General features: G+C 38.1%; 1 protein-coding gene across 3 annotated transcripts in view; it reads right to left on the minus strand.

Moving 5' to 3' along the window:
- Positions 1–26,710, minus strand: part of ZnT63C (solute carrier family 30 member 1) — a 60,563-nt gene extending 33,853 nt beyond the window's left edge. The window contains exons 1-2 of one of the 3 annotated variants that reach the window (XM_073987645.1): positions 3,368–3,409; positions 2,753–3,242 (exon numbers count right to left, since the gene is read on the minus strand). In XM_073987645.1, the coding sequence (XP_073843746.1) occupies positions 2,753–2,790 (38 nt within the window). In that variant the 5' untranslated portion in view covers positions 2,791–3,242; positions 3,368–3,409. Of the gene's footprint in view, positions 1–2,752; positions 3,243–3,367; positions 3,410–26,328 lie in introns of those variants that run through there. The other 2 variants (XM_073987647.1, XM_073987652.1) reach the window with 2 other exon arrangements.
- Positions 26,711–27,613: the final 903 nt, after the last annotated feature.

Consider the following 27,613-nt stretch of genomic DNA (forward strand, 5'->3'; position numbering starts at 1 on the left):
ATATTTGCAAATAAGCTATAAATTTTGAATAAATAGAAGTTATCAAACTCCAACTTTGTCTAGCCAATCACATCTGATATGACTGACGATATGATATGATATGCCAGCATGAATAACCATGAGCGAAACTATTGTAGCATGTGTAATTATGTGGGGTTGTAAGAAGGTTTCTTACTCGCTAATCTTAACTCAAAGCAGGACTTGGGACGATGAGGTAGAAACTTTTTTGACTTCATGCTAAGCAATAGGCTGGTCCGTGATAAACTATACAAATGGTTGCTCATGGCCAATTCATTAGACCAACAAGTTTCGATGCTGTGCTTCTTTGCGTTTTATGGCCATAATCATTACTAACACAATTCTATGCAATCCTTCTTCCACTCATCACCTCTTAAGTTTTTCCATTTGATTAAAAAAGTGAGTGATCTTTGTTTCTATAGTAATTTGTATGGCGCCAAAGGTGCATTTTCACGAAAATTCTCTAAAATCCGCATTTTTGTTCCAATCGATGGGTATTTTAGACCCTATATAGCTATATTAAGATCTGATCCGATTTTTCACATTTTTTTGTTGGATTCGTTTTTAGCCACAACAATGAAAAAACTGTCATCGATTGGACCATAAATGTGGGTCTTAGAGAATTTTGGTGAAAATGCACCATTGGCCCGGGTTCGCTAGGGTGGCACGGGTTAACCTTAACCGATCGTTATAAAATTTTATACAAAGGTTCTTGGGTCAATTGGAAACAAATTAGGAGGTAGGAATTTCAATCGAAAACAAGTAAAAAAGTGTCAGTCGGCTTTGCCGACACAGGTATACCCTCAGCCAATGTGAATTGAAACTTTCATCTACGGACAGATAGAATGTATTTAGCGTCTCTTCAGAATTTTGTGGCCTTTTCAACATTTGAACTTGCCGACAAAAATGTGGATTAGGAATTAACACAAATGTTGAACTTTTGTGGGGGAGGTACCCTTAGGGAGGACCGATATGGGCCATTTTAGAAGTTAAACTAAATTTTGACAAAATATTAGGAGATCCAAAGTTTGGACCAAATTGGTTGCACCATTCAAGTGATATCTTCCTAACATTTTAGTGACATTTTTTTAATATTGGGGAGAAGTACCGGAAGTTGCGGACCGGTATTACCCCATGAAACTAAGTTTGGATAAAATATGACGAAGACGAAATGTTGCACCAAATCTGTAGAACAATTCGAGAGCCACATATGGTGACATAGGGCTTTTTATACCTTTCGGGATGTTATCCCAGAAAAATGGACCTACTACTGAAAAAAATTTACCGTCGTAATGGAGGTAGCGAATGCAAATCGCTTCAACAGAAATCAAAGTGATTCGAGAACAGGTCTTAAAGTGAACTTATCCGAAATTTTGTGTGGGAGGTACCCGAGGGAGTGGACCGATTGAGTCCATATTTAAACTTCATCTAAGTCTGGTATGACTTTCACGATGTACAAAGGGTGGGCCAAATCTGTTACTCCCTTCAAGAGTTATCGCGGGCACAAATTTTCCGAACATTTTAGAACTTTTGTGGGGGAGGTACCGGAAGGAGTGGACCATATAACCCATCTTCGAACTTAAACTAAGTTTGCGCAAAATATTACGAAAGCCAGATTTTGAACCGAACCGGTTGCTCCGTTCGAGAGTTATCGTGCGCACCAGCCAGACAGACAGACAGACGGACAGACATGGCTAAATCAACTCCAAATTGTCTGAAACATGTTTCGTCCAAACATACTTGGGGTTTAAAACCATTATTTCGATGAGGCACATTTTGCCCGTATGAAAGTGTATATACCCTCGTTAACATAAATGCTGAGGATATAAAAAATCCTATTAAGACGAAGATCATTTTTAATATTGATTTTTAATTAATTTCTCGTTGGAATCGAGATTAATGAACGTTTATTTTTGCAAGTGAAAAAGGAAATCCGAAGTTTCGAACCCACGCAACCACCACTATGTGATATGCATGTTTCGCCTTTGGTAGAGGCTCTTCAGACATATCGGCTGTGGTGCGGCTTCTCTGTCATCGAACTTTTCTTTTTTCAAAAGCATTTTTTTTTTTTTAATAATAATATGGGTATTTGCCCTTTTAGATGTGCTTTCAGCAGCTTAGAGCTGCCTTTGAAAGTAATGAGTTTGGCCCTGAACGTTGATGGTTGTGTGGGTTCGAATCTTCGGCTTTCCTTTTTAACTTAAAAAAAACTGCCATTAAGCTCGATTCCAACGAGAAATTAATTTAATATTGTCTTCGCCCTAATAGCCAAAATTTTCAAATAAATAAAATGAGCTGAGCCAGACAGCTAACTTTGCAGTGTAATAAAGAATAATACTTGCTTTGTATTCACAATTTATGTTTTTAGAATAATACTTTCACATCTTTTCTAACTAATCTCTGCGTTGTATAAGTGTAACTTATCTACTTAAGTGTTTTTTACCATTGTAAGGAAATCAAAAAATCACTTCACGAAAAGGGTTATTTTTGTGGCCGAACGGCGAAAATTTGCACAGGTCAAATGTCAATTTATGAACGGAGAAGGACAGATATATGAGCAAACAATTAGAAAATACAAAAAATCCCGCAGTAAAACAGGTATCTAAATGTTTTTTACCTGCATTTTTATGCACATTTTTTGCTGGCGTTTAAACGACCAGTGGCTTTAAGTGGGTTAATCGTTTTTCGAATTTTTCCGAAGACTTCAGAAAACAAGTTGTAGTGTACCACTCACCTGATAAAGTCAATTTTGCCGCAGAAACTGGTGACCATTTGCTTAGAAGTGCTTCTTCCACGAACAACTTTTGTTGAATTTGACTCGACTTCGGATACCCACACGGTCGATTGCTGTTTTGTTTCGGGCTTATATGTATAAATTCATGAATCGGCACCTGTGACGATCACATAAATGTCTTTTAAAGCACCACAATTGTATTTTTTCAAAATTTCTATGGACCATTCAACACTTTTTTACGGACAGGTGTACATGCAATATTGAATGTATGCTGGTGAGAGAAATGCCCAGGGATGCATCTTTCTCACCGTATATCATTTGATGATCTTGCATTATCAGTTCACTCACGGCAATGTTTTCTGTCACAAAGACCGTTTTTCGAACGACATTTGACATTGAGCCAGCGTCGGCCACGATAGAAGTTCATCGATGCACTCTTGTCTTACACGTCGAAAGTTGAGAGGGCTCTATAGGAAGACTTTTTGGTTTTCTATATGAAGACATTTAGACTTCTATAATAATATATTTGGTTTTCTAATGGAACACCTTTTGGTCTTCTATAAGCAGACCTATTGGTCTTCTATATGAAGACCTATTGTTCTTCTATATGAGGACCTTTACGTTTAGCAGTTCATTGTTGCGGCTAAAAAACGAATCCTAAAAAAAAAATTTGAAAATCAGATCGGTTTTTGATATAGCTATAAAGTGCCCAAAACACCTAAAATCGCAGCAGAAAAACGCAATCTGCCACGATAGTGGGAATGGTTTTATTCCAGAAAATAGGAGGACGGCTTAACGCATGTCTATAGATGGAATTCTACCCGGTATTTACCCAAAACATGGGTAAATACCCGATCAATTTGATTTTTGGGTGTTTATTTGGGTAAAAAAATTTTATTTTGAAATCAAAATTTTGTTTTTCTGTCAAACAGAAAATCAAAAAGAATACCAAAAATGCGATTTAGCCACCCGGACTACACTTTTTATATGTCAAGTCGATCGTTGGAGTTGCTTGTGCGAAAAAGTTGACGAAAAATGCAAAAATTGTAGCTTTGTCGAGGAGGACTTAAATCTCAAGATTATCCACTGAAATACTGGTTTTATCCATCTGATATATCATAAAGTTTGGATCTCGATCCTGCATATATGTGTTTCTGCATGGAGAAGTGCAATAAACCGCGCTAGAAGCTCTCAAACATCAAAATTATGCTGTCACAATATATGAGAGATTTACCAACATATGGACCAACATTGGTCCACATTTTAATTTGCCCCGTATCTAAAAAAAGGTCATTTTATTCATAGCCAGTTAAAATTTGCAAAAAAGCTTCGTTTTTGAATCTATTTGGATGATTTTAGTTTCAGTAATTTATACCCACATATTGGGTAAATACCTGGGTATTTACCCATTTGTACCCAATTTACCCATTTTAATGTGTATTTACCATCAACCAACTGTTTCTTTTGTAGGGATCTCTAAAGCAGCTGTATATAAATTGTATCCAACGGAGTGCATTTTTCATAACTCCGTGTGGACTGCATCGAAGGATGTAGTGAAATCATAACTCCCACATGCACAACTTCTAAACATTTTTGCTGGGATGGGTCATTTACATTATCCAACATCCTGGGAGTAATATAAATTCTATGCCAAATAGCTATGGCGAACCTTCAATGAACCTATCTCACACCTATTAGTTCAAAAACGTTAACGAACCTTTGCCAATAAGTAAATGAGAATAGGCTTTTGAGTTGAGGGTCATCCACCTTTATAGAGGAAATACATACACATTTTCTGTGTGAACTTAGGAACTCAATAAATTCCATATAGGAAAAAAATTGAGACTTGGAAGTATTTTTCATATTCGTTTACAATACATTTATAACACACATTTATTATTTATTTGTTTCTATTTCCTCTCCAGGTATGTAAATAATAGGTAGTACAAAACAGAGAAAAGAAAAACGAAACGATGAAGTGTTCATGAATATTTTGCCATTTTTGTAAATACGCATGGTTATTCTATGCACGTGTTTAACCTTCAATGCCATTCATTGATTTGAAATTGTTGTCGATTACAAACGTTCAGTTCAGTTCAGTTCGATACGACGATGTTTCTTAAAATATGGTTAAAATAATATTGTTGCTACAATTTGTTATTAGTACTACTATTTGTATATAAATGGACGCAATTGGGTACACAATTATAATACAAGGTGGTGGCATCCATCCACTGCCATGTTAGACGGCGACAGGCGACGTCGCTTGCTTTTTTTTTTTTTTTGAAATAATGAATGCAAAATCCGATCAATAACCTTAAACTTAATAGACAAATTGTTGAAATGTATGTACTGTACTATATTAAAGTGTTTTTCTGTTTGTTTAGAAAGAGCAGAGAATATACGTATATTTTTTCAAATCGAGACGTTATTACGTTTCCTAAATGAAACAGGTAAATAAAACAAATTTTTAAATGTAATAACTAATATCGGGTAATTTAATTTTCGTTGCGCAAATTTCTGGGAATGGGATGAGGGGATTTGGTAGTTAGGTGTGGAAAATATTGTGTTGTTAAAATATATATCATGTATTATTCCAAAGAGAAAGTAACCAATGTATATATCGTTATACAAGTTCTCATTTAAGTACTTTGCATGTTATCTGAACATCAAAAATTGACACCCCTCAATTTATAATCAGTAGTGATTTATAAATATCTACACGTAGGAATCCCATACAAAATTAATGACCCCCACATTGTGTACGGAGACGATCAGTTCGTTGACAATGTATTCATGACGTTTTTTTTTTTTTTGTTTCTTCTATACCGATCGTAAACATATACAACACTGATATGTATTATGTCGATCATAACATGACTTGTCATTAACAAAATCAAATAATGAAAATACTTGAAAATTCCTATGAAATTTTTGAAAGGGAATAATTTGCAAACCTTTTCAGTATTCATTGCTATCTTGACAGGGTGATGTTGTGGTGGTGATGTTGTTACTGGGCAAATATCTTTGATTGTATCTTAAATTTGTACTCCTTTTGGAAATAGATGGTCTAATGAATCAAATGATTTGTATTAAGATTTCTTTCTATCGAATCCTTAGATAAGAGTTCTTCTATAAAATATAAAAATAAATTATATTACGACGGCTAATAGATTAATAACAATTGTTCCACAAACATTCCAGATGGGACGAGGGAGACTTCTCTAATAGATTACTGAAATTATAAATACAAATCCAAAAATGACAACCTAATCCTTTGTATCAATGTTAAGGAGATGAGGTTCTATTTTCACGGACAGTTTTTGTTTTAAAATACTCCTAATAGAAGCGAGATATTCACATAAGAAGTCATATTTCCTTCACAGCAGTTTTTGGCGATTCCGAACCATAAATATTATCCGACCATTATGAACAGACTCTCTGAGAACAAACAATTTCGAAAAACAATAGGTTACAATTATGGAACGAAGAAGTGAAGACAATCTGGTGTCATGAGCCGATAGTGTGTTGAAGATGTGGAACAAGTGATTTCTAAGCTTTGTTGTAACATCGAGGACAGGGTGGTTCCACTACTATGATGTCAGGCCAGGCAAGGATGCCAGCAAAGGTGGATATCATGAAACCAAGGAATTCGAAAAAATACGACCTCCTTTTTAACAACATGTCCTGGCGGATGGTAGACGAATTCCGACTACTAATCATCCCAAGTCATCATCGTCCGCGCATGTCACAGCTATCTGGAAGAAGCTGAGGTTAAGGAACAAAGTCCTCAAGTCCCTAGTCGCCAGCACTTGGGGGTGAAGACTAATTACTAATGTAATAGGTTCGTCTGTGGTAAGCTATGCGGCGACAGTGTGGTTCGCGAACCTAAGTGTAACGCTATAGAGCAATAGAGCTTATATGGGGACTATTAAACAAGTAAAAAAGTATCAGTCGGCTTTGCCGACAGATATATACCCTCAGCATGTGTATATTGAAACAATTTTTCCCCAAAATACGTATGTATTTAGGGCGTTTCCGACAAAAATGTTGATTAGGATTAAAGATCAAAAGTTTTGCGGAGGAGATACTAAAAGGAATGGATCGACATTGACCGTTATGGAAATGGATCTCCAGCCACAACATATGGTGCCATAGGGGGTTTTTACACTCTTCGGGCTGTTTGCTCAAGAAGTATGGACTTGCCTCTAAAAAAACTTTTCCCTTCGTAATTCAGGCAGCGAATGCAAGTTGCTTCAACAAAAATCAAAGTGATTCGATATTAGGTCTTAAAGTGAACTTATCCGAAATTTTGTGTGGGAGGTACCGGATGGAGTGGACAAATATAGTCCATATTTGAACCTGATCTATATCTGGTAGATATATTAGGATGTGTAAAGTATAGACCAATTCGGCCACTCCCTTCAATAGTTACCGTACGAACAATTTTTCCGAACATTTTTGAACTTTTGTGGGGGAGGTACCTGAAGGAGTGGACCGATGTGGCTTATCTTCAAACTTAAACTATGTTTGGACAAAATATTACTAAGGCCATATTTTGCACCGAATCGGCAGATCCGTTCGAGAGTTATCTTGAGCTCCAACCACCTCACACGGTGTCATAGGGGTTTTTTGCAACTTTCATGCTATTTTCTCAGGAAGTATGGACTTTCCCCTGATGGTACTTGTACCGTCGTATGGAGGGCAGTGAATACAAGTTTCTAAAACAAAAATCGAAGCGATTCGAGAGATGGCCCTAAACTGAACTTTTGCGAAATTTTGTGTGGGAGGTACCCGAAGGAGTGGACCTATTGAGACCATATTGGAACCTCCTATTACCCTGGTAGAAAGTTTACGCTATACAAAGTATGGACCAAATCGGCCACTCCCTTCAAGAGTTATCGTGCGCACAAACTTTCCGAACATTTTCGAACTTTTGTGGGGGAGGTACCGGAAGGAGTGGACCGATATAGCCCATCTTCGAACTTAAACTAAGTTTGGGCAAAATATTACGAAAGCCAAAATTTGAACCGAATCGGTTCATCCGTTCGAGAGTTATCGTCCGCTCCAGCCAGCAGGACAGACAGACAGACGGACGGACATGGCTAGATCGACTCCAAATTGTCTGAAACACATTTCGTCTAAACATGAGATGCTAAACTACTCTAAAGCAAACAATATGATGTGCAATCCCACGGCAGCGGGTTTTTTGTACCGGATTGACCCGGAACTACACACAATCATTGTTACGACCAGCGGCTGCCACCTCAGTGTACATATGTTTGTATTTGTTTCGTTTTTCTGTGTTGCAGCATATCCCGGAATGCATGCTCCGAATCCTTTTGGTCCGTGCGGGGACGGAGGGAAACCCAGGACCTATATATTTGTGCTCGGTTTGTCACATCCGCATCTTCACCCACATCTAGCCTTCGGTGAGATGCAATAGATGTCAGGAGTGGGTGCATCTAAGGGGTTGCTCTGGACTTGTCCACGTGAGGGACTACGACAGGGACTATGTTGCTGCATGCTGTGTGAATACAGTCTCCAGTGAGTCGTCATCGGAATACGAAACTCCCTCGTTGTCTGATTATGAGAATCCCCCGCAGTCCCCTCGACAACAACCGCACATGCAGCCTTTAACACCAGCCGTTGTTGTCCCAATCCCGGAAAATGCATCCTTTTTGCAATTTAATTGCATTGGACTCCGAGGTAAGATCGACGAAATAGTAGATTTCATGAGTCGGAGGAATATCAAGGTCGCTGCGGTGCAAGAAACCAGCTCAACAACAACTGTAGGTGGGGAATTAGCTTTCCCATTGCACCAGTGTGTCCAATACAGACCTATCTCGCTTGAACGTTACCTGGCAACCCGTCATTCCCTTGGATCAGACCATGTCCCCATAATTGTCCCCATTAGCAGACCACCCGATTTCCTTACCTCTGAACGCTGCACATTCGTCAATCATAAGAAAGCTGATTGGCCGGGTTTCAGAGAGTTCACCAATCACAGCTTCAGAGAACTGCCCAATCCTTCCGACGTTCGGGTAGCGGAAAGGACGTTCCAAAACATCATCACTACTGCAGCCGATAGTTTGTCGAGCATCCCGAGAGTGACAGGGCGAGGAGAAGAGTATTACGTCCCATCAGATCTCTTCCTGCCGAGGATGAGCCACCACAATTTACAATGGATGATGTTGCCAATGCCATCAGGAACGCTAAATCATCCAAAGCGTTGGGCCCTGATGGAATCTCCATGGTAATGTTGAAGCAGCTGGATGAGCCGGGAGTCGAGTATCTCACCAAAGTCTTCAACTTGTCGCTAGCCACCCTCGTTGTTACCGAAGTCTGGAAAATGGGCAGGGTGGTCCCACTACGGAAGCCAGGCAAGGATGCCAGCAAAAGTGAATCGTACAGACCGATTTCGCTTTTGTCGCCCCTGGCAAAGACACTTGAGGCCTTGATCCTCCCCAGTATCAGAAATAGCTATCAAGTTGCCGACCATCAACATGGATTCCGTAAACAGCACAGCACGACAACAGCGCTGCACGCCATTACCACATATATCTGTAAAGGACTCCACCAGAGACGGCCGTGCGATAGAACAGTGATGGTGGGGCTTGACTTATCAAAAGCCTTTGATACAGTCAGGCACTTCACGCTGTTTGAGGACATTGAGCAGACAACCCTCCGGCCAAGCTTGAAACGTTGGATAGTCAACTATATGTGTGGATGCCAGTCGTACGTGGAATTCAGGAACAAGAAGTCCAAACCCCGTTGAGTGAAACAGGGAGTTCCCCAAGGTGGGGTGATATCTCCGGAACTGTTTAACCTCTACCTCTCCAGTATTCCGCCCCCTCCAGACGGCATCGAGATCGTAACGTATGCGGATGATTGCACGATCCTGGCGTCGGGTACCTATCCTGATGACATCTGTGAGAGAGTGAACAACTATTTAACCGATCTTACCACAGATTTCCCCCACAAAATCAACAGCCACTCTGTTCACCACATGGACAGCGCAGTTTGGAAGAAATGTGGTCGACGGTAGCAGAATTCCGACCAAAAACTGCCCCAAAATTTTAGGGGTCGCATTCGACACTACTTTCACGTCGTGCGCGCACGCCACAGCTATCTTCGACAAACTGAAAAGTAGGAACAAGCTCAAGTCCCTAGCCGGCAGCACTTGGGGTGCAGATAAAGAAACCTTGTTGACCACATATAAGGCGATATGTCGGTCTGTGGTAAGCTATGCGGCACCAGTCTGTTCCCCGAGATTATGTGATACGAATTGAAAAAGATTCAAACTTGCCAGAATGCCGCCCTGAGAACAGCAATAGGGTGCCTCCTCAAATCTTCAGTGGACCATCTACATGAGGAGGCAAAGATTCTTCCAGTAAAGCAACACAATGAGATGCTTTCGTTGCAGTACCTGCTTGGATGTTACCGTGCGAGCCATCCCAATCACCATCTTGTGGGTAGGCCCGACACATTCAGCCAGATCAGGAAGGATATCCATGCTCTAGAGGGAGAATCCAACGATACAGGAGAGAACCCCTAGATCAACAAGCATATCAAGCAGGTTTAAATAGTATTCACACGGATGCAGTTGCCAAGGCCTATTGCAGCTGAGGAGCGTCAGCTGCCACGACAAACCAGAGTAGTTTTGACTCAACTACGGTCGGGATATTTCAGTCGCCTAAATTCGTATTGGGCGGAAATCGATCGCGCCGTGCAAGACATATGCCCAGTATGCGGCATGGGCCCGCACGACACAGAACATCTTTTCAACTGCCCCGCCAAACCTACCCATCTAACTCCAGTGGATCTGTGGTTGAATCCCATCGAAGCAGCCACTTTCCTGGAACTGGAGATAGACCCAGAGCCAGATTGAACAGAAGAACGAACATACAAACATAATAACAAACACTGTTACAACAACAACAACAAACATATTGTTTGCTGTTACAACAACAACCCAGAACCCACCAAGATGAAACTCCGATCAAAACATTTCGAATTGCTGGAAATGGAATGACAAAACTAATTTACACTATATCTCGTGGTAGGGGTTTGACAACAGTACAAAACCAAGACACGTTTAGTTGTTGCTACAACAGTACTGATGGAGACTATGCTTTGATCGTAAGAATAGATTTCCTATCATGGATTTGATAGGGAGATAGTTCTTATATTTAATGTAATTGGTCTCCAATTAGAATGGGAATGACTAGGGATTAAATCATAAATATTTTTATGTTGAGAACTATTAGGTAACTTTAGAAATGTCCCACAAAGTTATCTTGGAATGACGAAGACTTAAGTATTAACATGTCAGGCGCGGTGATATTTTCCTCAGTTAGAATTTTTATGTTGTCCCATAAGTGACAGGTGTCAATTAAAATTCTGTTAGAGTAAGACGCATTTTTTTTCAGATATAATCTACTTGAAAAACCCCAGTTGATAAAGTTGACCTAAAATAATGACGTAAATGTCACAAACTTCAAAGTTCGGAAGATAAAATATAGGATTATAATATTTTATTACTTGTTAATACAAAACTGACACTGACTGGCTGATATCTATTCTTCTCTTTTTTTGTGTGTAATTATTGCAATAAGCTTTGTAATTTATGTTTACGTATGCGGGAAGTTACTGTTGTTGTTAATGGGGCTTCGAACCTCAGAGTTATAAAAAATTGTATACTGCAAATATTCAGTTTGAGCTGTTTTTTAACTACAGTCTCGTCATATGTATTTAAAAGAAAAAAAAAACATTTTAAGCCGTTAATGCGTGATGTGAATTCGTTATACAGTCAATATAAAATTAACCCATCACCACCACCTCATTCACTTCTTCAATATAATTTCATTTTATTTTGTTGTCGTTTCTGTATATATTTTAGTGTACATAGGTATTTATATGTACACTCATATATATAAAACCACATGTACCTTTGTATGGGGATATGATGGCGTATAGTATAAATAAATAAAGCATATTTCAAATACAACTTGAAAATCAAATTAACTGAACAGAAATTGCTGTGATTGAAGAGAATTCTAAAGTAAAAAACAGGAAAATTGTTTTTGCATATCGAACTTATTACCAGTTGAACGTTGTGATGCTGTTACATGGTAACAAGTATTGAACTCTCATATGAAGTAAACTCATTCACAAAAATATTCTCCAGTAAGGTACCGGATCAAAATTCCCTTTGGGAAAGAACTATAGTTATATTGAACAAATAAAAAAGTATCAGTCAGATTTGCCTATAAAGATATACGCTCAGCCCAGCAAAAATAGGTTCTTATTTTGGGTGACGTAGGGGATGGAAGATACCAAGGAACGGTCCTGACCGTTTTTAACATGGCAAAGCCCAGGATTTATCTTGGTCTTTCATCTCAAGTGGACACTGACCTCCCCGTGGTGTCACCTGGGGAACTGCCTTTAACACCCGTTAAAGGTAGTGAGCTAACATGTGCCGCGCCTTCACCCATAAGAACGTTAAAAACTTGGGTTTGGGCGTCGGGTTAGTAACCCTCCCCTAGGAAAAACAGCCTACTATGAAAAAACGAAAGAAAAGAAAAACAAACCCTTCTAAAGTTGACGAACCCCGCAAACGTTTTAAGGACCATGATCTGCGAATCTGCACCTGGAATGTTCGCACTCTTTATAGAGAAGGTGCAGTCTTCGTATTGGCAGACGTACTACAAGGCCGATATTACTGCCATACAGGAAATACGATGGATTGGGAAAGGCGTCACAACAACAGCTAAAGGTGGCGCACTGTATTATAGCTGCCATGACGAAAAGCATGAGTTTGGTTGCGGATTAGTGGTTAGTCGGAAGCTAAAACATTTGGTATCAAGCTTCACCCCAGTGAATGAAAGACTTGCTGCAATACGAATAAAAGCTTAATTCTTCAACATCAGCTTTATTTGCGCTCATGCTCCCACTGAAGAAAAGGACGAACAGACCAAAGATATATTTTACGAGCGCTTAGAAGAAACATATGACCGTTGTTGCCCTGCCCATGACATTAAAATCATTCTAGGCGATTTTAATGCCAAAATTGGAAAGGAGAATATCTTTGGTCCAACAGTCGGGAAATTCAGTCTCCACAGTGAAACATCTGACAATGGTATGAGGCTGATAGACTTTGCAGCTGCAAAAAACATGGTAGTTAGCAGTACCAGATTTAATCATCTCGATATGCATAAGGGCACCTGGCTGTCTCTAGATCAAAGAACAATTAATCAAATTGATCATGTTGTGATATATGGAAGACATTCATCGAGCGTGTTGGATGTACGATCGTTCCGAGGCGTAAACATTGATTCGGACCACTACTACCTTGTTGCAGCAAAGGTACGCACCCGCTTAAACGTAGCAAACAAAGTACGAACAGACACAACACGAAAGTTAGACATCGGTAAGCTGCAATCACAACAGATAGCCACAGCATATGCCATCGACAGCCCGCTGCGTTCAAAGGTATTCCAAGCCATGTCTGAATTTGGTATCCACGCAAAGCTCATCCGGCTTTGTAAAATGACTTTAACTGACACGAGGTCCTCAGTTAAAATAGGAAAGAACATCTCTGAAGAGTTTGGTACCAAAAGAGGTTTCAGACAAGGAGACAGCCTTTCGTGTGATCTCTTCAACATCCTGCTGGAAAAGGTTGTACGAGAGGCAAACGTCAAAAGAAGTGGCACAATCTACACCAATAGTCACATGTTACTTGATTATGCTGATGATATAGACATCATGGGCCGATCAGTAAAAGAAGTAACTGATACCTTTATGAAGGTCGCAGGAGAATCTGCTAAAGTGGGTCTGGCGGTAAACGGTGAGAAGACCAAGTTGATGGTGTCGACTCGCAATGCGTCCATTGAGCTCGGACCGACTATGGAAGTTGGTTCCTATAATATTGAGGTAGTAAAAGACTTCGTCTACCTCGGCACCTCCGTAAACACAACAAACGACATTAGTTGTGAAATAAAAAGAAGAGTTGTATTGGCCAACAGATGCTACTTTGGTTTAAGTAACCAGTTTAAAAACAAAGTCACATCTCGTCAAACAAAAATAACACTATACAAAACACTGATACTACCCGTGCTGATGTATGGCTCCGAAGCCTGGGTACTTGCGCAAGCAGACATGGCAGTGCTTGGTGTGTTTGAGAAAAAAATTCTTCGAAAGATCTACGGACCAATCTGCGTTGACGGTGATGAGCGATGATGAACCCGCTAAAAAGGCGTATAAACAAGGACCGCTTGGCGGTGCACGCAGAATTGGCAGGCCAAGGTATAGATGGCGCAAACAAGTGGATGATGAGATGAAAAGGCGCGGTATTCCAGAGTGCGAAGCAACAAATAGAGAGAATTGGAGATCTTTTCTTAGTTCGAGGTGGTCTCCGAGCACGGCATTCACACTGTACCTTTGTACTGTCCGTGCAGCCTAATAAGAATGAATGCTTTTCCGGCCTGCCCCTGATGACTCGTTCACCTGTAAGTTCTCGCTTGTATCTTTGGACATCTCTCTTTAGATCATTAAGATCTTTCCTGAAGTGCCTGGGTGAGGGAGGGAAGCATGACCATGTGCAGCGTTGCATGTACTGCATTGCTATCTTGTTGTGCTGATGCAAATGTAAAATGGTTAAGATGGTCCACTGGTGTCATGAGGAGCAACCCTGTTGCAGTCCGCAGGGCGGTTTAAAATTCTTCCATGGTCCAAAGCTAATATTCATCATTCATTTCAATTAGTGCCAACAGGAGTTTTTAAAGCTTTTGGGCCATTATCACAGGAACTATGTACCGCTGTAAATGGGGCTCCGAGAACAAACTTTTTCAAAAAATTCAAAACGATTCGAGATATACCTTTATACTGCACGTGTACGATAACAAATTGAAAAAATATTATGAGGAACAAACTTGAGAACAAATTGGCTGATGTGTTCGAGATTTTTAGGTAACAAATTTGAACTTTTTGGGGAACCTACCGGAAGGACCGAAAGTGAAAATGTAACTGTCAGAAAAATTTAAGCAATAACATAAACAACAAGTGAAAAACTATCAGTCGGCTTTGCCGACAGAGATATACCCTCAGCCTGTGCAAATTGAAACACTTTTTTCACAAAAAACTTATGTATTTTACACCCTTCCACAGTGGTCCCACTTGTATGGAAAAAGTGCCAAAAATAGATCTAATCGAGCTACCGCCTCCAAATTTTAAACGTAGGTTTATAACAAGCCAAAAATATAGAAACCCATTTTTAGTGGATGTAGGTCCATATTTGGGTATAGCTCCCATAGAAAGGTACCGCCCGATTTTTGGTATTTTGACGATTTTGGCAAAATTTACCACCCGATGTGGATGTTATTTTGCATTTTGAGTTCTGAGTAAATAAACTACCTCCTTGCAAAAAATATTCAATATAGGTCTACGTTTAGGTATAGCCCCCATATAAATGTACCCTCAGATTTTCGGTATTTTGACCATTTTAGCTAAATTTTCCAACTGATTTGGCTGTAATTTGGCATTTTGAGTTCTGAGTGTACCAAATACCTCCGTGCACAAAATGGTCAATATCGGTCTACGTTTAGGTATAGCCCCCATATAAACGTTCCTCCCGATTTTAAAAATTTTGACGATTTTACTCACATTTTCCAACCGATTTGGCTGTATTTTTGCATTTTGAGTTCTGAGTGAGCAATATACCTCCTTGTAAAAAATGTTCAGTATAGGTCCAAGTTTAGGCATAGCTCCCATATAAACGTACCTCCCGATTTTCGGAATTTTGACGATTTTACAGGCGAGGTATAAGAGGAATAACTTAGCGGGTGGCAGATGGGGGCAGCTGGACTTTTTTTAATCGTAAACTAGAGATTTTCCCCTGCATTTTAAAAAAAATTTCGAGACTCACAAATGCTCACAACATTAGTAAAACTTAACATAAATTAACAGTAATTATATTAAAATTAGCAGAAAAAGTCATTTATAAAGAATTTATTTTTAATGATGTTAGAAAACGAATTATGAATTTGTTTTTTCACAAAAACATTGTCAAAGCCATCACCTAAAAGTTCCATTTAGAAAATTGCACATTTACATCTCCAATTTTTTATAATTTTACTCATAACCTACGAATGCTTTGCGGATGTATTTTTCGTTTTTAATGCCTCACATACAAATCACAGTTTCTTCGACTTAACTTGGCGTATAACCGATGTAAATTTACAAAAATAATACTGGATGTTAAAAATTTGATATGTTTAGAGAATATTTATTTCATTCGCAATCAGATTTGTCGCCATCAATTTTTCGATTTTTGTCCAAGGGCGGAACCACTGTGCCTTCGGGCTGTTTTCTCAAGAAGTATGGACTTGCCCCTGAAATAACTTTTACCATCGTAATTGAGGCAGCGAATGTAAGTTGCTTTAACAAAAATCAAAGTGATTCAATAGCAGGTCTTAAAGTGAACTTATCCAAAATTTTGTGTGGGAGGTACGGGATGGAGTGGACAAATATAGTCCATATTCGAACCTGATCTATATCTGGTAGATATTATGAGAATGTGTATCGGTCACTCCCTTCAAGAGTTATCGTGCGCACAATTTTTCCGAATATTTTTGAACTTTTTTGGGATAGGTACCTGAAGGAGTGGACCGATATGGCTTATCTACGAACTTAAACTAAGTTTGGAAACAATATTACGAAGGCCAAATTTTGGCCGGAATCGGCATTTCTGTTCGAGAAGTATCTTGCGCTTCCACCCATAAACATGGTGTCATAGGGTTTGTTTTTCAACTTTCAGGCTATTTTTCAGGAAGTATGGACTTGCCCCTGAGGAAACTTGTACCTTCGTATAGGGGACAGTGAATACAAGATGTTACAACAAAAACCAAGGCGATTCGTGAGAAGGTCCTAAACTGAACTTTTCCGAAATTTTGTGTGGGAGGTACTCGAAGGAGTTTACCGATTGAGTCCATATTGGAACCTCATCTAAGTCTGGTAGAAATTTCATAATGTGCAAAGTAATGACCAAATCGGTAACTTCCTTCAAGAGTTATCGTACGCACAAATTTTCCGAACATTTTCGAACTTTTGTGGGGGAGGTACCGGAAGGAGTGGACCGATATAATCCATCTTTGAACTTGAACTAAGTTTGGACAAAATATTACGAAAACCAAATTTTGGACCGAATCGGCAGATCCGTTCAAGGGTTATCTTGCGCTCCAACCATTACACACGGTGTCATAGGGCTTTTTGTAACTTTCAGGCTATTTCCTCAGGAAGTATGGACTTGCCCCTAATGAAACTTAGAGCGTCGTATAGAGGACAGCGAATACAACTTGCGTAAACAAAAATCAAAGCGATTCGAGACCAGGTCCTAAATTGAACTTTTCCGAAATTTTGTGTGGGAGGTACCCGAAGGAGTGGACCGATTGAGTCCATATTGAAACCTCATCTAAGTTTGGTAGAAATTACACGATGCGCAAAGTATGGACCAAATCGGTTACTCCCTACAAGAGTTATCGTGCGCACAAGTTTTGCGACAATTTTTCAACATTTGTGGGGGAGGTACCTGAAGGAGTGGACCTATATGGCCCATCTTCGAACTTAAATCGAATCTGGACAAAATAATTCGATACCCAAAATTTGAACCGAATCGATTGATCCGTTCGAGAGTTATCGTGCGCACCAGCCAGCCAGACAGACAGACGGACAGACAGACGGACGGACATTGCTAAATGTACTCAAAATTGTCTGAAACGGATATCGTACAAACTTACTTGGGGTCTAAAACCATTATTTCGATGAGGCACATTTTTGGTCGTATCAAAGTGTAAATACCCTCTTTAGCCTAAAGGCTGAGGGTATAAAAAATACGACCGTTGAACATATTGCCACAAAACGACGACTGGTCGGCATGGTATTTAAACACAACCCAAAAAAAAATCGAAAAAACTGCGAATAGCGCCCATGTTTCGGTCATAACCTAAAATGGTTTTAGATATTCGAACCGTAAGTGTACGAAAAGTACTAACATGTACTAAATTTGGTACTATTTGTTATTATGTGAAGGGATAGAGCTAAGTCTTGTGCCAGACTATGAAAATTTTCATGAAAATATTTTGAGCTTATGGGTAAGAAGGGAGAAAGGGAGCTCCTTCACCTCCGCTCTCTCCTAAAAGCTAAAAAAATGTTTATGTGTTATTTTCAGTGTCTGGCACAAGAGTAATAGCTTGAAATTTGGAATGAAAATCAAAGTAGAGAAGTAGGGTTGATATACAGAGATGGTTTTTGAAATGTGTACCCATGTATATGAAAAATGCTAAATGGTACTAAATTTGGTATAATTTGGATTTGGGCGAATGGATAGGGCTGGAATCCTGAAATTAAAAACTGAGGTTACTGTTGAAGTGTAGGATTGAAATATGGGGGTAGTTTTGGAAATTCGTATTTATGTGTAGGAAAAGTACTAAATGGTACTATATTTGGGACAATTTGAGAGAATGGATAGACCTGGAAACCTTAAATTTGGAATTAAGGTTACTGTTGGAGTGTAGGATTGCAGAAGTTTTGGAAATTCGTACTTATGAGTACGGAAATTATTAAATGGTACTAAATTTGGTATAATGGTATAATTTAGATTTGGGTGAACGGATAAAGGAATCCTGAAATTTGGAATTAAGATTATTTTTGCGATGTAGGATTGAGGTCGTTTTAGAAATTCGTACTTATGGGTACGAAAAGTGCTAAATGGTACTAAATTTGGCACAATTTGTTTTTGGGTGAACGTATTTATCGGTACGAAAAGTGCTAAATGGTACTAAATTTGGCACAATTTGTTTTGGGTGATTGTTAGGATGTAGGATGGCGGTCGTTTTAGAAATTCGTACTTATGGGTACGAAAAGTACTAAATGGTTCAAATTTGATACAATTTGGATTCGGGTGGTCGGATAGAGCTGGATAGAGATAGTTTTGGAAATTCGTATTTATGGGTACGAAAAGTAATAAATGGTACTAAATTTGGATTGAGGTGGTTTTAAAAATGCGTACTTATGTGTACGAAAAATACTAGTAGGATCGAGGTAGTTTTGAAAATTCGTACGAAAATTGATTGTGGGTAAACGTAAAGAGCTGGAATCCTGAAATTTGGATGATATATGGAGGTAGTTTTGGAAATTCTTATTTCTGTTTGAGAAAAGCACTAAATGATACTAAATTCGGTAAAATTTGTATTTGGTTGGACATATATAGCTGGAATCCTGAAACTTGGAATTAAGATTATCTAATACGATTGTGATAGAGAGGTAATTTTGGAAATTCGTACTTATGTGTACTAAATTGTACGAAATAAATGGAAATACATTTTGAACCTTTTGGTGTTTTCTAAAATATAGACTGAATTTTGGGATTATGGTCAGTGTTGGTGTGTAGGGTAGAAATATGAACGAAGGTGTTTATAGAAATACGAGCCATAAGTATACGAAAGGTAGTAAATGGTACTAAATTTCATTTAGGAATAGAGCTGTTAAAATTGGCATTAGGATCAGTGTTGGTGTATAGGGTTGAGAAATTGATGTTATTTTCGAAATACGTATGACAAAAATTACTAAATGTTTGAAAAAGAATTTGTACCAATTGTTATTGAGTTAAATGTTTTAATTTAGCGAACGAATAAAACAACAAATTTGAAATTTAAAATATGGGTGGGTGTTGATGTGTAGGAGTGAGATGCGGCCGATTTGTTGGAAATTCGAACTAACTGCACTTAAATGAAATAAGTATCAGTAGCAAAAAAATTCAGTGTTAGCCATTTCCATATTAAATATTGCTTATTTGCATTTATCGTCTTTACGCAGGCGAAGTTGTGGACACTTTGCTAGTTCTATGATAAAATAACAAATTTTATGACTTCAAAATAGTGGCTTAAAAATATTAAGGACGGTGTGCTAAACTACTCCAAAGCAAACAAAATTCTGTGCATAATTAAGAGTTAGAGGACTTTAAATTGTACACCTCCTTACTGTAACTTTTCTTTTTAGTTTAAAATAAAACTAGAGACTTTCCGCTTTATCTTATAATTTTTTTTATCGTTTCGTATTATTTTTATAATGTAGACCATCACTAATGCCATTGTGAGTGAAATCACTACATTTTTTTGAAATGTAAACAACAATTGACTTATAAATACATTTCCCAATTAATTGTTGCACTGATCAGTTTTCTATGATTCCAGTTAAATGCAATAATAAAATTGTTACATACATACATGTGTATGTAAATGATTCATCAGCAGTAAATACGAAAGGAAACACACACAAGATATTCAATAATATTGTGTATTCATCGGAAGAAAATAATATACAACTTTATATACACATAGAATTTCTCGGTATTGTCAATGGCGTTAAAAATGCAATTTAGTTTATTTTTAAGTGCTTTGAGAAGTTACAACTACATATTTTATATCACACACAGTCACACCACAATGTGGTGAGAGTATTATTAGTTTGTTTTACCCACAAAAAACCTAGAAATATTTTCTATATCGACGACCTAGTTTTGTTTCAGTCCGTTTAGAATGGAGAAAAATTGTAATCAAATTCCAGGTCGCAAAACGGGCCGATCGCCAAGATATTCTGCATGGAGTTCAGATTCCAACCAGAATAGCAGCCTAGAGTTTTTTATACCAAAGACGAAGTTTTAATGTAATTTTGTCATCGTTCGTTCTACAAATCACAATTCTAATCTAATTATTTAAATTCAATTTCAGAGAAGTAGCAAAAAGTTTGTTGAGTTGTATTTTTCATTATTATTTCAAAGATGTTATAACTTTGAAAGTTTTGTTTTTAATTATAGCCTTATTAAAGAGTTTGAAATGACTAACAAGCTGAGTGATTTATTTCAAAAGAAATATCTCAAACCCATATTAATATTCAAACAAACAGGGAACTACAGAAATCAATGGCAAATACTAAAACAATAAAAAAAAACTAAATGAATCATAGCAATGATGCATTCAGCGGGCAATGAATGTCATTCCCCCACAAATAAATAAACAAGATTTCTTGACTTTACCTGAGTAATGATGACGGAAAGACCAAAAACAAAACAAGAAACGCATGCAAGATACACCACAACCGGACAAACAAACAAACCCCCTATTGGCAAAGTGTGTGAGTGTGGAATGTGCTTAAAGAATGTCATCATTAAGACGATAATGAGGTTTTATATCTCAATTTTTATCTTCTCTTATCGGCGAATCCAAAGACAATGCCTTTTTTAAAACCGGCTTTTATGGAAAAACAAACAACATTTTTTCGTAAATTTTAGACAGAAAAAAAGTGCTACTGTTTAACCATGGTCATGTAATTATTTTATAATTATCCTCTATGTATGGAATGGGAATATGAGGAATGTAAAAAATGTTTTGGTTTTTAATAGTATTATTTTTAATATTATATATCCATATAACCAGTAATTATGTTAAATCTTGTTATGTCAATGACCCAGACTTTAATATGTCTAACCTAAATATTATATACAAAGATGCTTGTATTTGGGACATACACAAAAAGTATACAATGTGGGATGATATATGTTAGAGATTATATTAAATGTGAACGATGCAGCCATGCGTTATAAAAGATAAAGAACACCTACCAAAAGGTCAACTAATGTATAAGACCAAAAAGAGGGCTAAATCAAGACTAGTAAATGATTAATAACATATGTTAAATACACATCTACGCAGCTGAATTAGGACTATTGAAATGTGGTTCCCCTTGAAGATATTGATCGATGGTGCTCAGTTGTCACCCAAGATAGTGGGTGTAATGTTCCATTGATTATATATATGATGTATGCACAAGCTTTTCACACGATCAGATGTAGCACAAGTAAGAAAGTATCTGTCTATTTAACCTATGGACTGATCGAATACCGGCTACACAACCACAATCAGTTTCCCCAAAAATTAGGTATTTATTTATTTCATTACTTTGCAATATTTAATATTTATTTAGATGAAAGCTCAAAGGTGTTGCGGAGGAAGTACTTGAAGGAATGGACCATTTTGGAAGTGGATCTTATTTTGGCACCACAAAGATTAGCTTCGGTGAAAATGTCGTAAGGATCCTGGAACAGACATGAACCTTTGCACTTAATCAAAAACGTAAATTTTTGTGAGGGATGTAGCCTATGGAGTTCATCAATGTGACCCTTTTTATACCCTACACCACTATGTGGGGTGGGTATTCTAAGTTGGTTTTGGCCAAAAAGTTTGTAACGCATCAAAATAATGGTCGTAGACCCGTACTTATATATATCAAAATTAATGTCTCGACGATCTGAGTCGTTCTGGCTATATGTGTCCGTTCTTCTGTCCATCTAAACTTTGTATCCTAGGAAGAAATCCCAACCGGTGTGGTGGAACAAGGATCTTGGCGAACTGCGGAAAAACACCAAAAAGCTGTATAACAGGGCGCACTCGACGAAACTTGACAGTGACTGGGAATCGTATAAAGCGAGTTTCAACAAATACAAGAGTGAAATCAAGCGCGCCAAAAAGAAGTCATGGGTTTGTTTCTGTGAGTATGTAGAAGGAGTACACGACGCTGCCAGATTCCGCCAGATACTCTCGAAGGACCCCGAATCCATTGGTAGTATCAAAAAACCGCACGGCACGTGAACAGATTCAGGTCTTGAGACTCTAAACCTTCTAGCTGAGACCCACTTCCCTGACTGCACGGACGCCAGTAACCTTCACATTGAATGTGACAACTTCCAAGTCCAAGAGTCAGTGGACGAGAGCCTCATTGATAAGGTTGTAAGCAGAAACAAAATAAAGTGGGCAGTAAGTACATTCAAACCCTATAAGTTACCTGGTCCAGATGGAGTAATTCCTGCGATGCCTCATTTTGCCACACCGCAGATATACCTAATTCTGGAGATCTTCAGGGCCTGTTTGTTTCTTTCCTGCGTACCAGATCTGTGGAAAGAGGTAAAGGTAACTTATATCCCCAAAGCGGGGAAAGCCAGTCACTCTGCACCGAAAGACTACAGACCTATAAGCGTATCCTCTTCCTTTCTCCTCAAGACACTCGAACGACTGATCGATCTGGAGATTATGAGCTTTGCAGACACTGCCTGGCTGAGCAACTCGCAGCATGCCTAAATCTGTAAAATAAAGTAAATCTGTTGAAACCGCTCTTCATGAGGTCGTGGGTTTCATTGAGAGAAATATGGAGAATTCAAACTTCACCTTGGCGGCTTTCCTGGATATAGAAGGAGCCTTTAACAACGTAAAACTTGAATCCATTCATCTCTCGCTTAGAGCGGTCAACACCCCGGAAACCCTGATCTGCTGGATAAATGGAATGCTGGAGAGCAGAACCATTAATTCCAGCATTGGGGAGTTGACAATAAGGAAGACAGTAACTAGAGGTACTCCCCAGGGTGGTGTACTCTCACCGCTGCTGTGGCTACTTGTGATAAACAATATTTTGGCGGAATTCGACAATCAGGGCATCAAGGTTGTCGCATACGCGGATGATGTGGTTTTACTAATAACTGGCAAATTCTTGTCCACAATATCGGAGCTTATTCAAGGAGCCTTATCAAAGCTGTCCCGTTGGGCCACCACAAATGGCCTTGGTGTAAATCCAACGAAAACAGAACTGGTATTGTTCACCAGAAAGCGTAAGCTCGGCGACTTCATGCCACCAACATTGGATGGAGTGCAATTACATCTATCTCCTGAGGCCAAATACCTAGGTACAATCCTGGATTCTCAATTGAGATGGAAAAGGAACGTCGAGGAACGGACGAAGAGAGATATGATTGCACTTTATTCATGTAAGAATTCGATTGGGAAAAGTTGGGGATTAAATCCAGCTATTATACACTGGCTGTATAATACTGTTGTGAGACCCATCTTATCCTATGGATGTCTTGTCTGGTGGCATGCGCTTCGACATAAATCGAACTCCGGCAACATAGACAAGGTGCAAAGGGCAGCCTCGATCTTGATAACTCGATCCTGATAACTGGAGCTTTTTGCCCACGAGACTTAGCATCAAAAGTCAAGCAGCACGTAGTGCCCTAAGGCTACATGAATCGTTGGCGTGACAGCACCTATGGTCATGCATGCATTCTTCGGGAGCTAGGACCAAGCCTTAGCTTAAATCTGCAGGGGAAATTCAGCGACTACTTATCACCAATACATAGATTTGAAGATTTTGAGGTCGTTATCCCTAGTAGAGATGACTGAAACCGTAGTAACCCTCCTCTGGAAGGTCTGGCTTTCTATACAGACGGTTCCAAGATGAAAGAAGGTACCGGAGCTGGCGTCTACTGCGAAAAGCTTTGCCTCGAATACTCATATAGGTTGAACAGCGACTGTAGTGTTTTCCAAGCAGAAATCTTCGCTATCAATATGGCCGCAAAGTTGATAATAAGTCTGGATGCAGAAATTTTTGAACCGGTGACTATCTTCGTTGATAGTCAGCCGGCTCTTAAAGCCATCAAATCCTCCAATATCAAGTCTGAGGTCGTTCTTGAGTGTAGAACTGCTTTGGCGAACCTCACTAACGCTGTCCGACTCTGCTGGGTACCGGGACACTGTGACATTGTGCGAAACGAGAAGGCAGATGAACTGACAAGACATGGATCTCAATCAACAAGTCAAGCTATCACTGATTCTATCAAACCACTCATATGTCACGAAATTTTGGTTGCTTCTGGTGGTCCAAGAGAGAAAGGGGCATATTATGTTTGGCGGTAGTCGGATTATATTCCATAAAAGAAATGTTTACCAGTGAAAAGCTTATGTGCAGGGGTAGTGGTGTTGGGTATCAAATTGTCGGCACCGTCCCGACTATAGCCTTTGCTCACTTGTTTGAACTTAAACTAAGTTTGAACAAAATATTACGTGATCTAAAGCGTAGGCCAAATCGGTATCTTCGTTTAAGTGATATCGTTCGTACCATTTTGTGTGGAGGTACCAGAAGGAGTGGATCTATAAGATAAGCACAATCTTCGAAGTATAAGATTCGCAGAAATATTACGCTCCAGCCTCTACACATTGTGGCTGTAGGCAAAAACAGCAAGTTGCAAAAAAATATTAGAAACAATTAAACTTCAATGAACTGAAAATTTGTGTGGGAGGTGCCCCAAGGAGTGTACCCATATAGTTCATATTCGAATCTGATTTATTTCTTGTAATAATATTACGATGTTCAAAGTAGGGTAAGTGCACCAATAGTCAGTACTTTAAGGGTTTTGTCTAACTTCAATCCTTCCCCATTCCGAGATGGCCATTTGAAATGAAATAAAACTTATTTGCTTCGAAATTTAGTTTACTTTCCGATGAATTATTTCTTTTAAAACTTGTGAATTTTGCGACTTTTTTAGAATAATCCTTTTTTTCTAATAGTCGGCTCAGAAGTTCCTAAAATTCCCTTGTTAAAGTTCGGCTACCTAGAGAAAATTTGTCAATTTAAAACATATTTTGTTCCCGTGCCCTATATTTTAACCTGTCCATAGCAGAAATAGTTAAATCCCAGGCCGAACGCCGGATATTTAGAAACAAATTATAATTGTATCCGAGCTTAATGCTTAAACTCAACTTGCTCCCATTTCTCAAGTCATCTACGCAAGATATTGCTCCACAAGTCTAAAATTATCATTCAAAAGTATGGAACAAGAATCTTAAAATGTGGAGGGCAAGTTGGTAAGTATGTATGTATGTATTCCATTTTCAACAGACCAACACACATTTTGTTATTGAATATTAATTAAAGACTGCACTCTTCTTTGTCTTACAATTATTGACAATGAAACATTTTTTTTTCTTCGTTAGGCTCGAAGCCTTAAATATTATGATTGTTTAACAATAGCATTTAACTGCTTTCTATTAACAAATGCAACGACCTACTTGTTTAGATTGTACATGGTCAACGCAACCAGCCAGCAATGTGTATATGTATGTATACAACATAAAAAACAACAGATTGAACAATATAATACCAATCAGCTGTTCCGTTTGGACGAGACAAAATACTCTGTAACGATGTCAACAAGAAAGACGACGGGTATGTACCTGTTGGGGGTGTAGAGGGGTGTTGTAGAGAATGTTGATGAGAATCAAAGACATCAAATCAAGACACATTTTCCAGCAACAACAACAAATGTGGGGAGTGGTCTATATTTGGAGGAGGAAAACTATACCAGCTAAAAATGAAACAAATGTTATTAAATCATCGTCATATATTTACCATTATTTCTAACAATGGTCCCGAGTGCAAAAAAAAATAAACCTTGCAAAACAACAAGAGAGATATACAGCACACAACAAAACATCTCATTTATTTGGCACATCTTATATGAATACCTGACACGAGTAATCACCCAGAACTTTTGTAAGCTAAAGGTAATCAACCTCCACCAACTCCAAAGAAGAAAAAATGTATATTACACAAAGATATAAAGGCATATATCCCAAGATAATATTTACTTTTTGCTTTATTCATTCATTCTTCGTTCATAAAAAATATATATTTACCTTTTTGCTTTCTTTTTTTTGTGAAAAAGTGTTGTTTATCAATAAACCAACTGGCTTTTGTAATTCTTTTATGGGTATACTTTGGTTTCCTTCTATTCTATATATATTTTACACACTAAACAGGCATAATTATTTCGTATTTGTTTTATTTTTTACACATACATTATGTTTTCTTATAAACACAACGCGGTTTCTTTTTTCGTTCTATTTTATATATGAAGTATTAATTTTCTCGAATTTTTTATTTATTAATATCTACGACTCGTAGAACGCGTCGTCCGTCCGATTAACTCAAATTCCAAAATAATAATGACGTTTTGTCGGACAAAGGGATCTACAGATGAAAAAATGCGAAGCCAGATGGATTTATAGATCGACAACTAATCGATTTTCAATGACAGTTATAAATATTCGTTATCGTTTTGGACATCTTTAAGTGGGGTACACACTAGAGCTGGCAAAAAATCGATGGCACTATCGGTAAAATCGATTATTTTTTAAAAATTAACTATCGATAGATAGTTTTGCCTATCGATATTATCGGAACAAAAATCCCCAACCTAAAATTCATTAAAATAAATGGAAATTTCGCTGCTCTTCGGTTTTGTGTGTGCGAGAAAGTAAGTCCGTAGTTACACGCATGGTAGAATCATTACAAGGTAGGGTATTGCAAACAGCTGATTAAAATTTTTTTTATTGGTTTGCTTATTCTTTCAAATCAGTATAAACAAATTGAGTATGTATGTGTATAGTTTTGAAAAATATGACAAAATATTGCTCTGTTCCAGAACCTGCAAGAAGCTACTACTTTTTACTACGATAAAATTTTTTCCTTTATGTTATCGAAAAAAATAGTAGAAATTAGTAGATTCTTGCAGTACTGGAACAGACCATATGTTATACATATTAAAATTCAGTCGAAATGAAAATTGTTATTATAACATTTATTATTTACATTTATTACAACATTGTGAGGAATGAAACTTTTGAACATATACAGAAGCTGACTCTGTAAAGAAAACTTAGCCTCCCATTCATTTTTCGCGTTTTTAGTTAATGATCCAAAATATCAAATAAACAGTAAAACCTGTTGCATATTCAGTTATGGTAATTCTGACAGAATAAGCAAATACCCCCAGGCCTTGTTTTTCACAATTTGTTCGAACCTGTAGTGGAATTCTGTAACACATTTTTTTAGTTACCGACAAATGTCGGTAAAATAAAAACGCAAAATTATGAATGAAAAGCATGAATAAAGTTAACAACACTGTTGTTATCGGTAGAA

This window comes from Musca autumnalis, unplaced genomic scaffold (assembly GCF_047663935.1).
Source record: "Musca autumnalis isolate F117 unplaced genomic scaffold, ASM4766393v1 scaffold_4, whole genome shotgun sequence".
NCBI lineage: Eukaryota > Metazoa > Arthropoda > Insecta > Diptera > Muscidae > Musca > Musca autumnalis.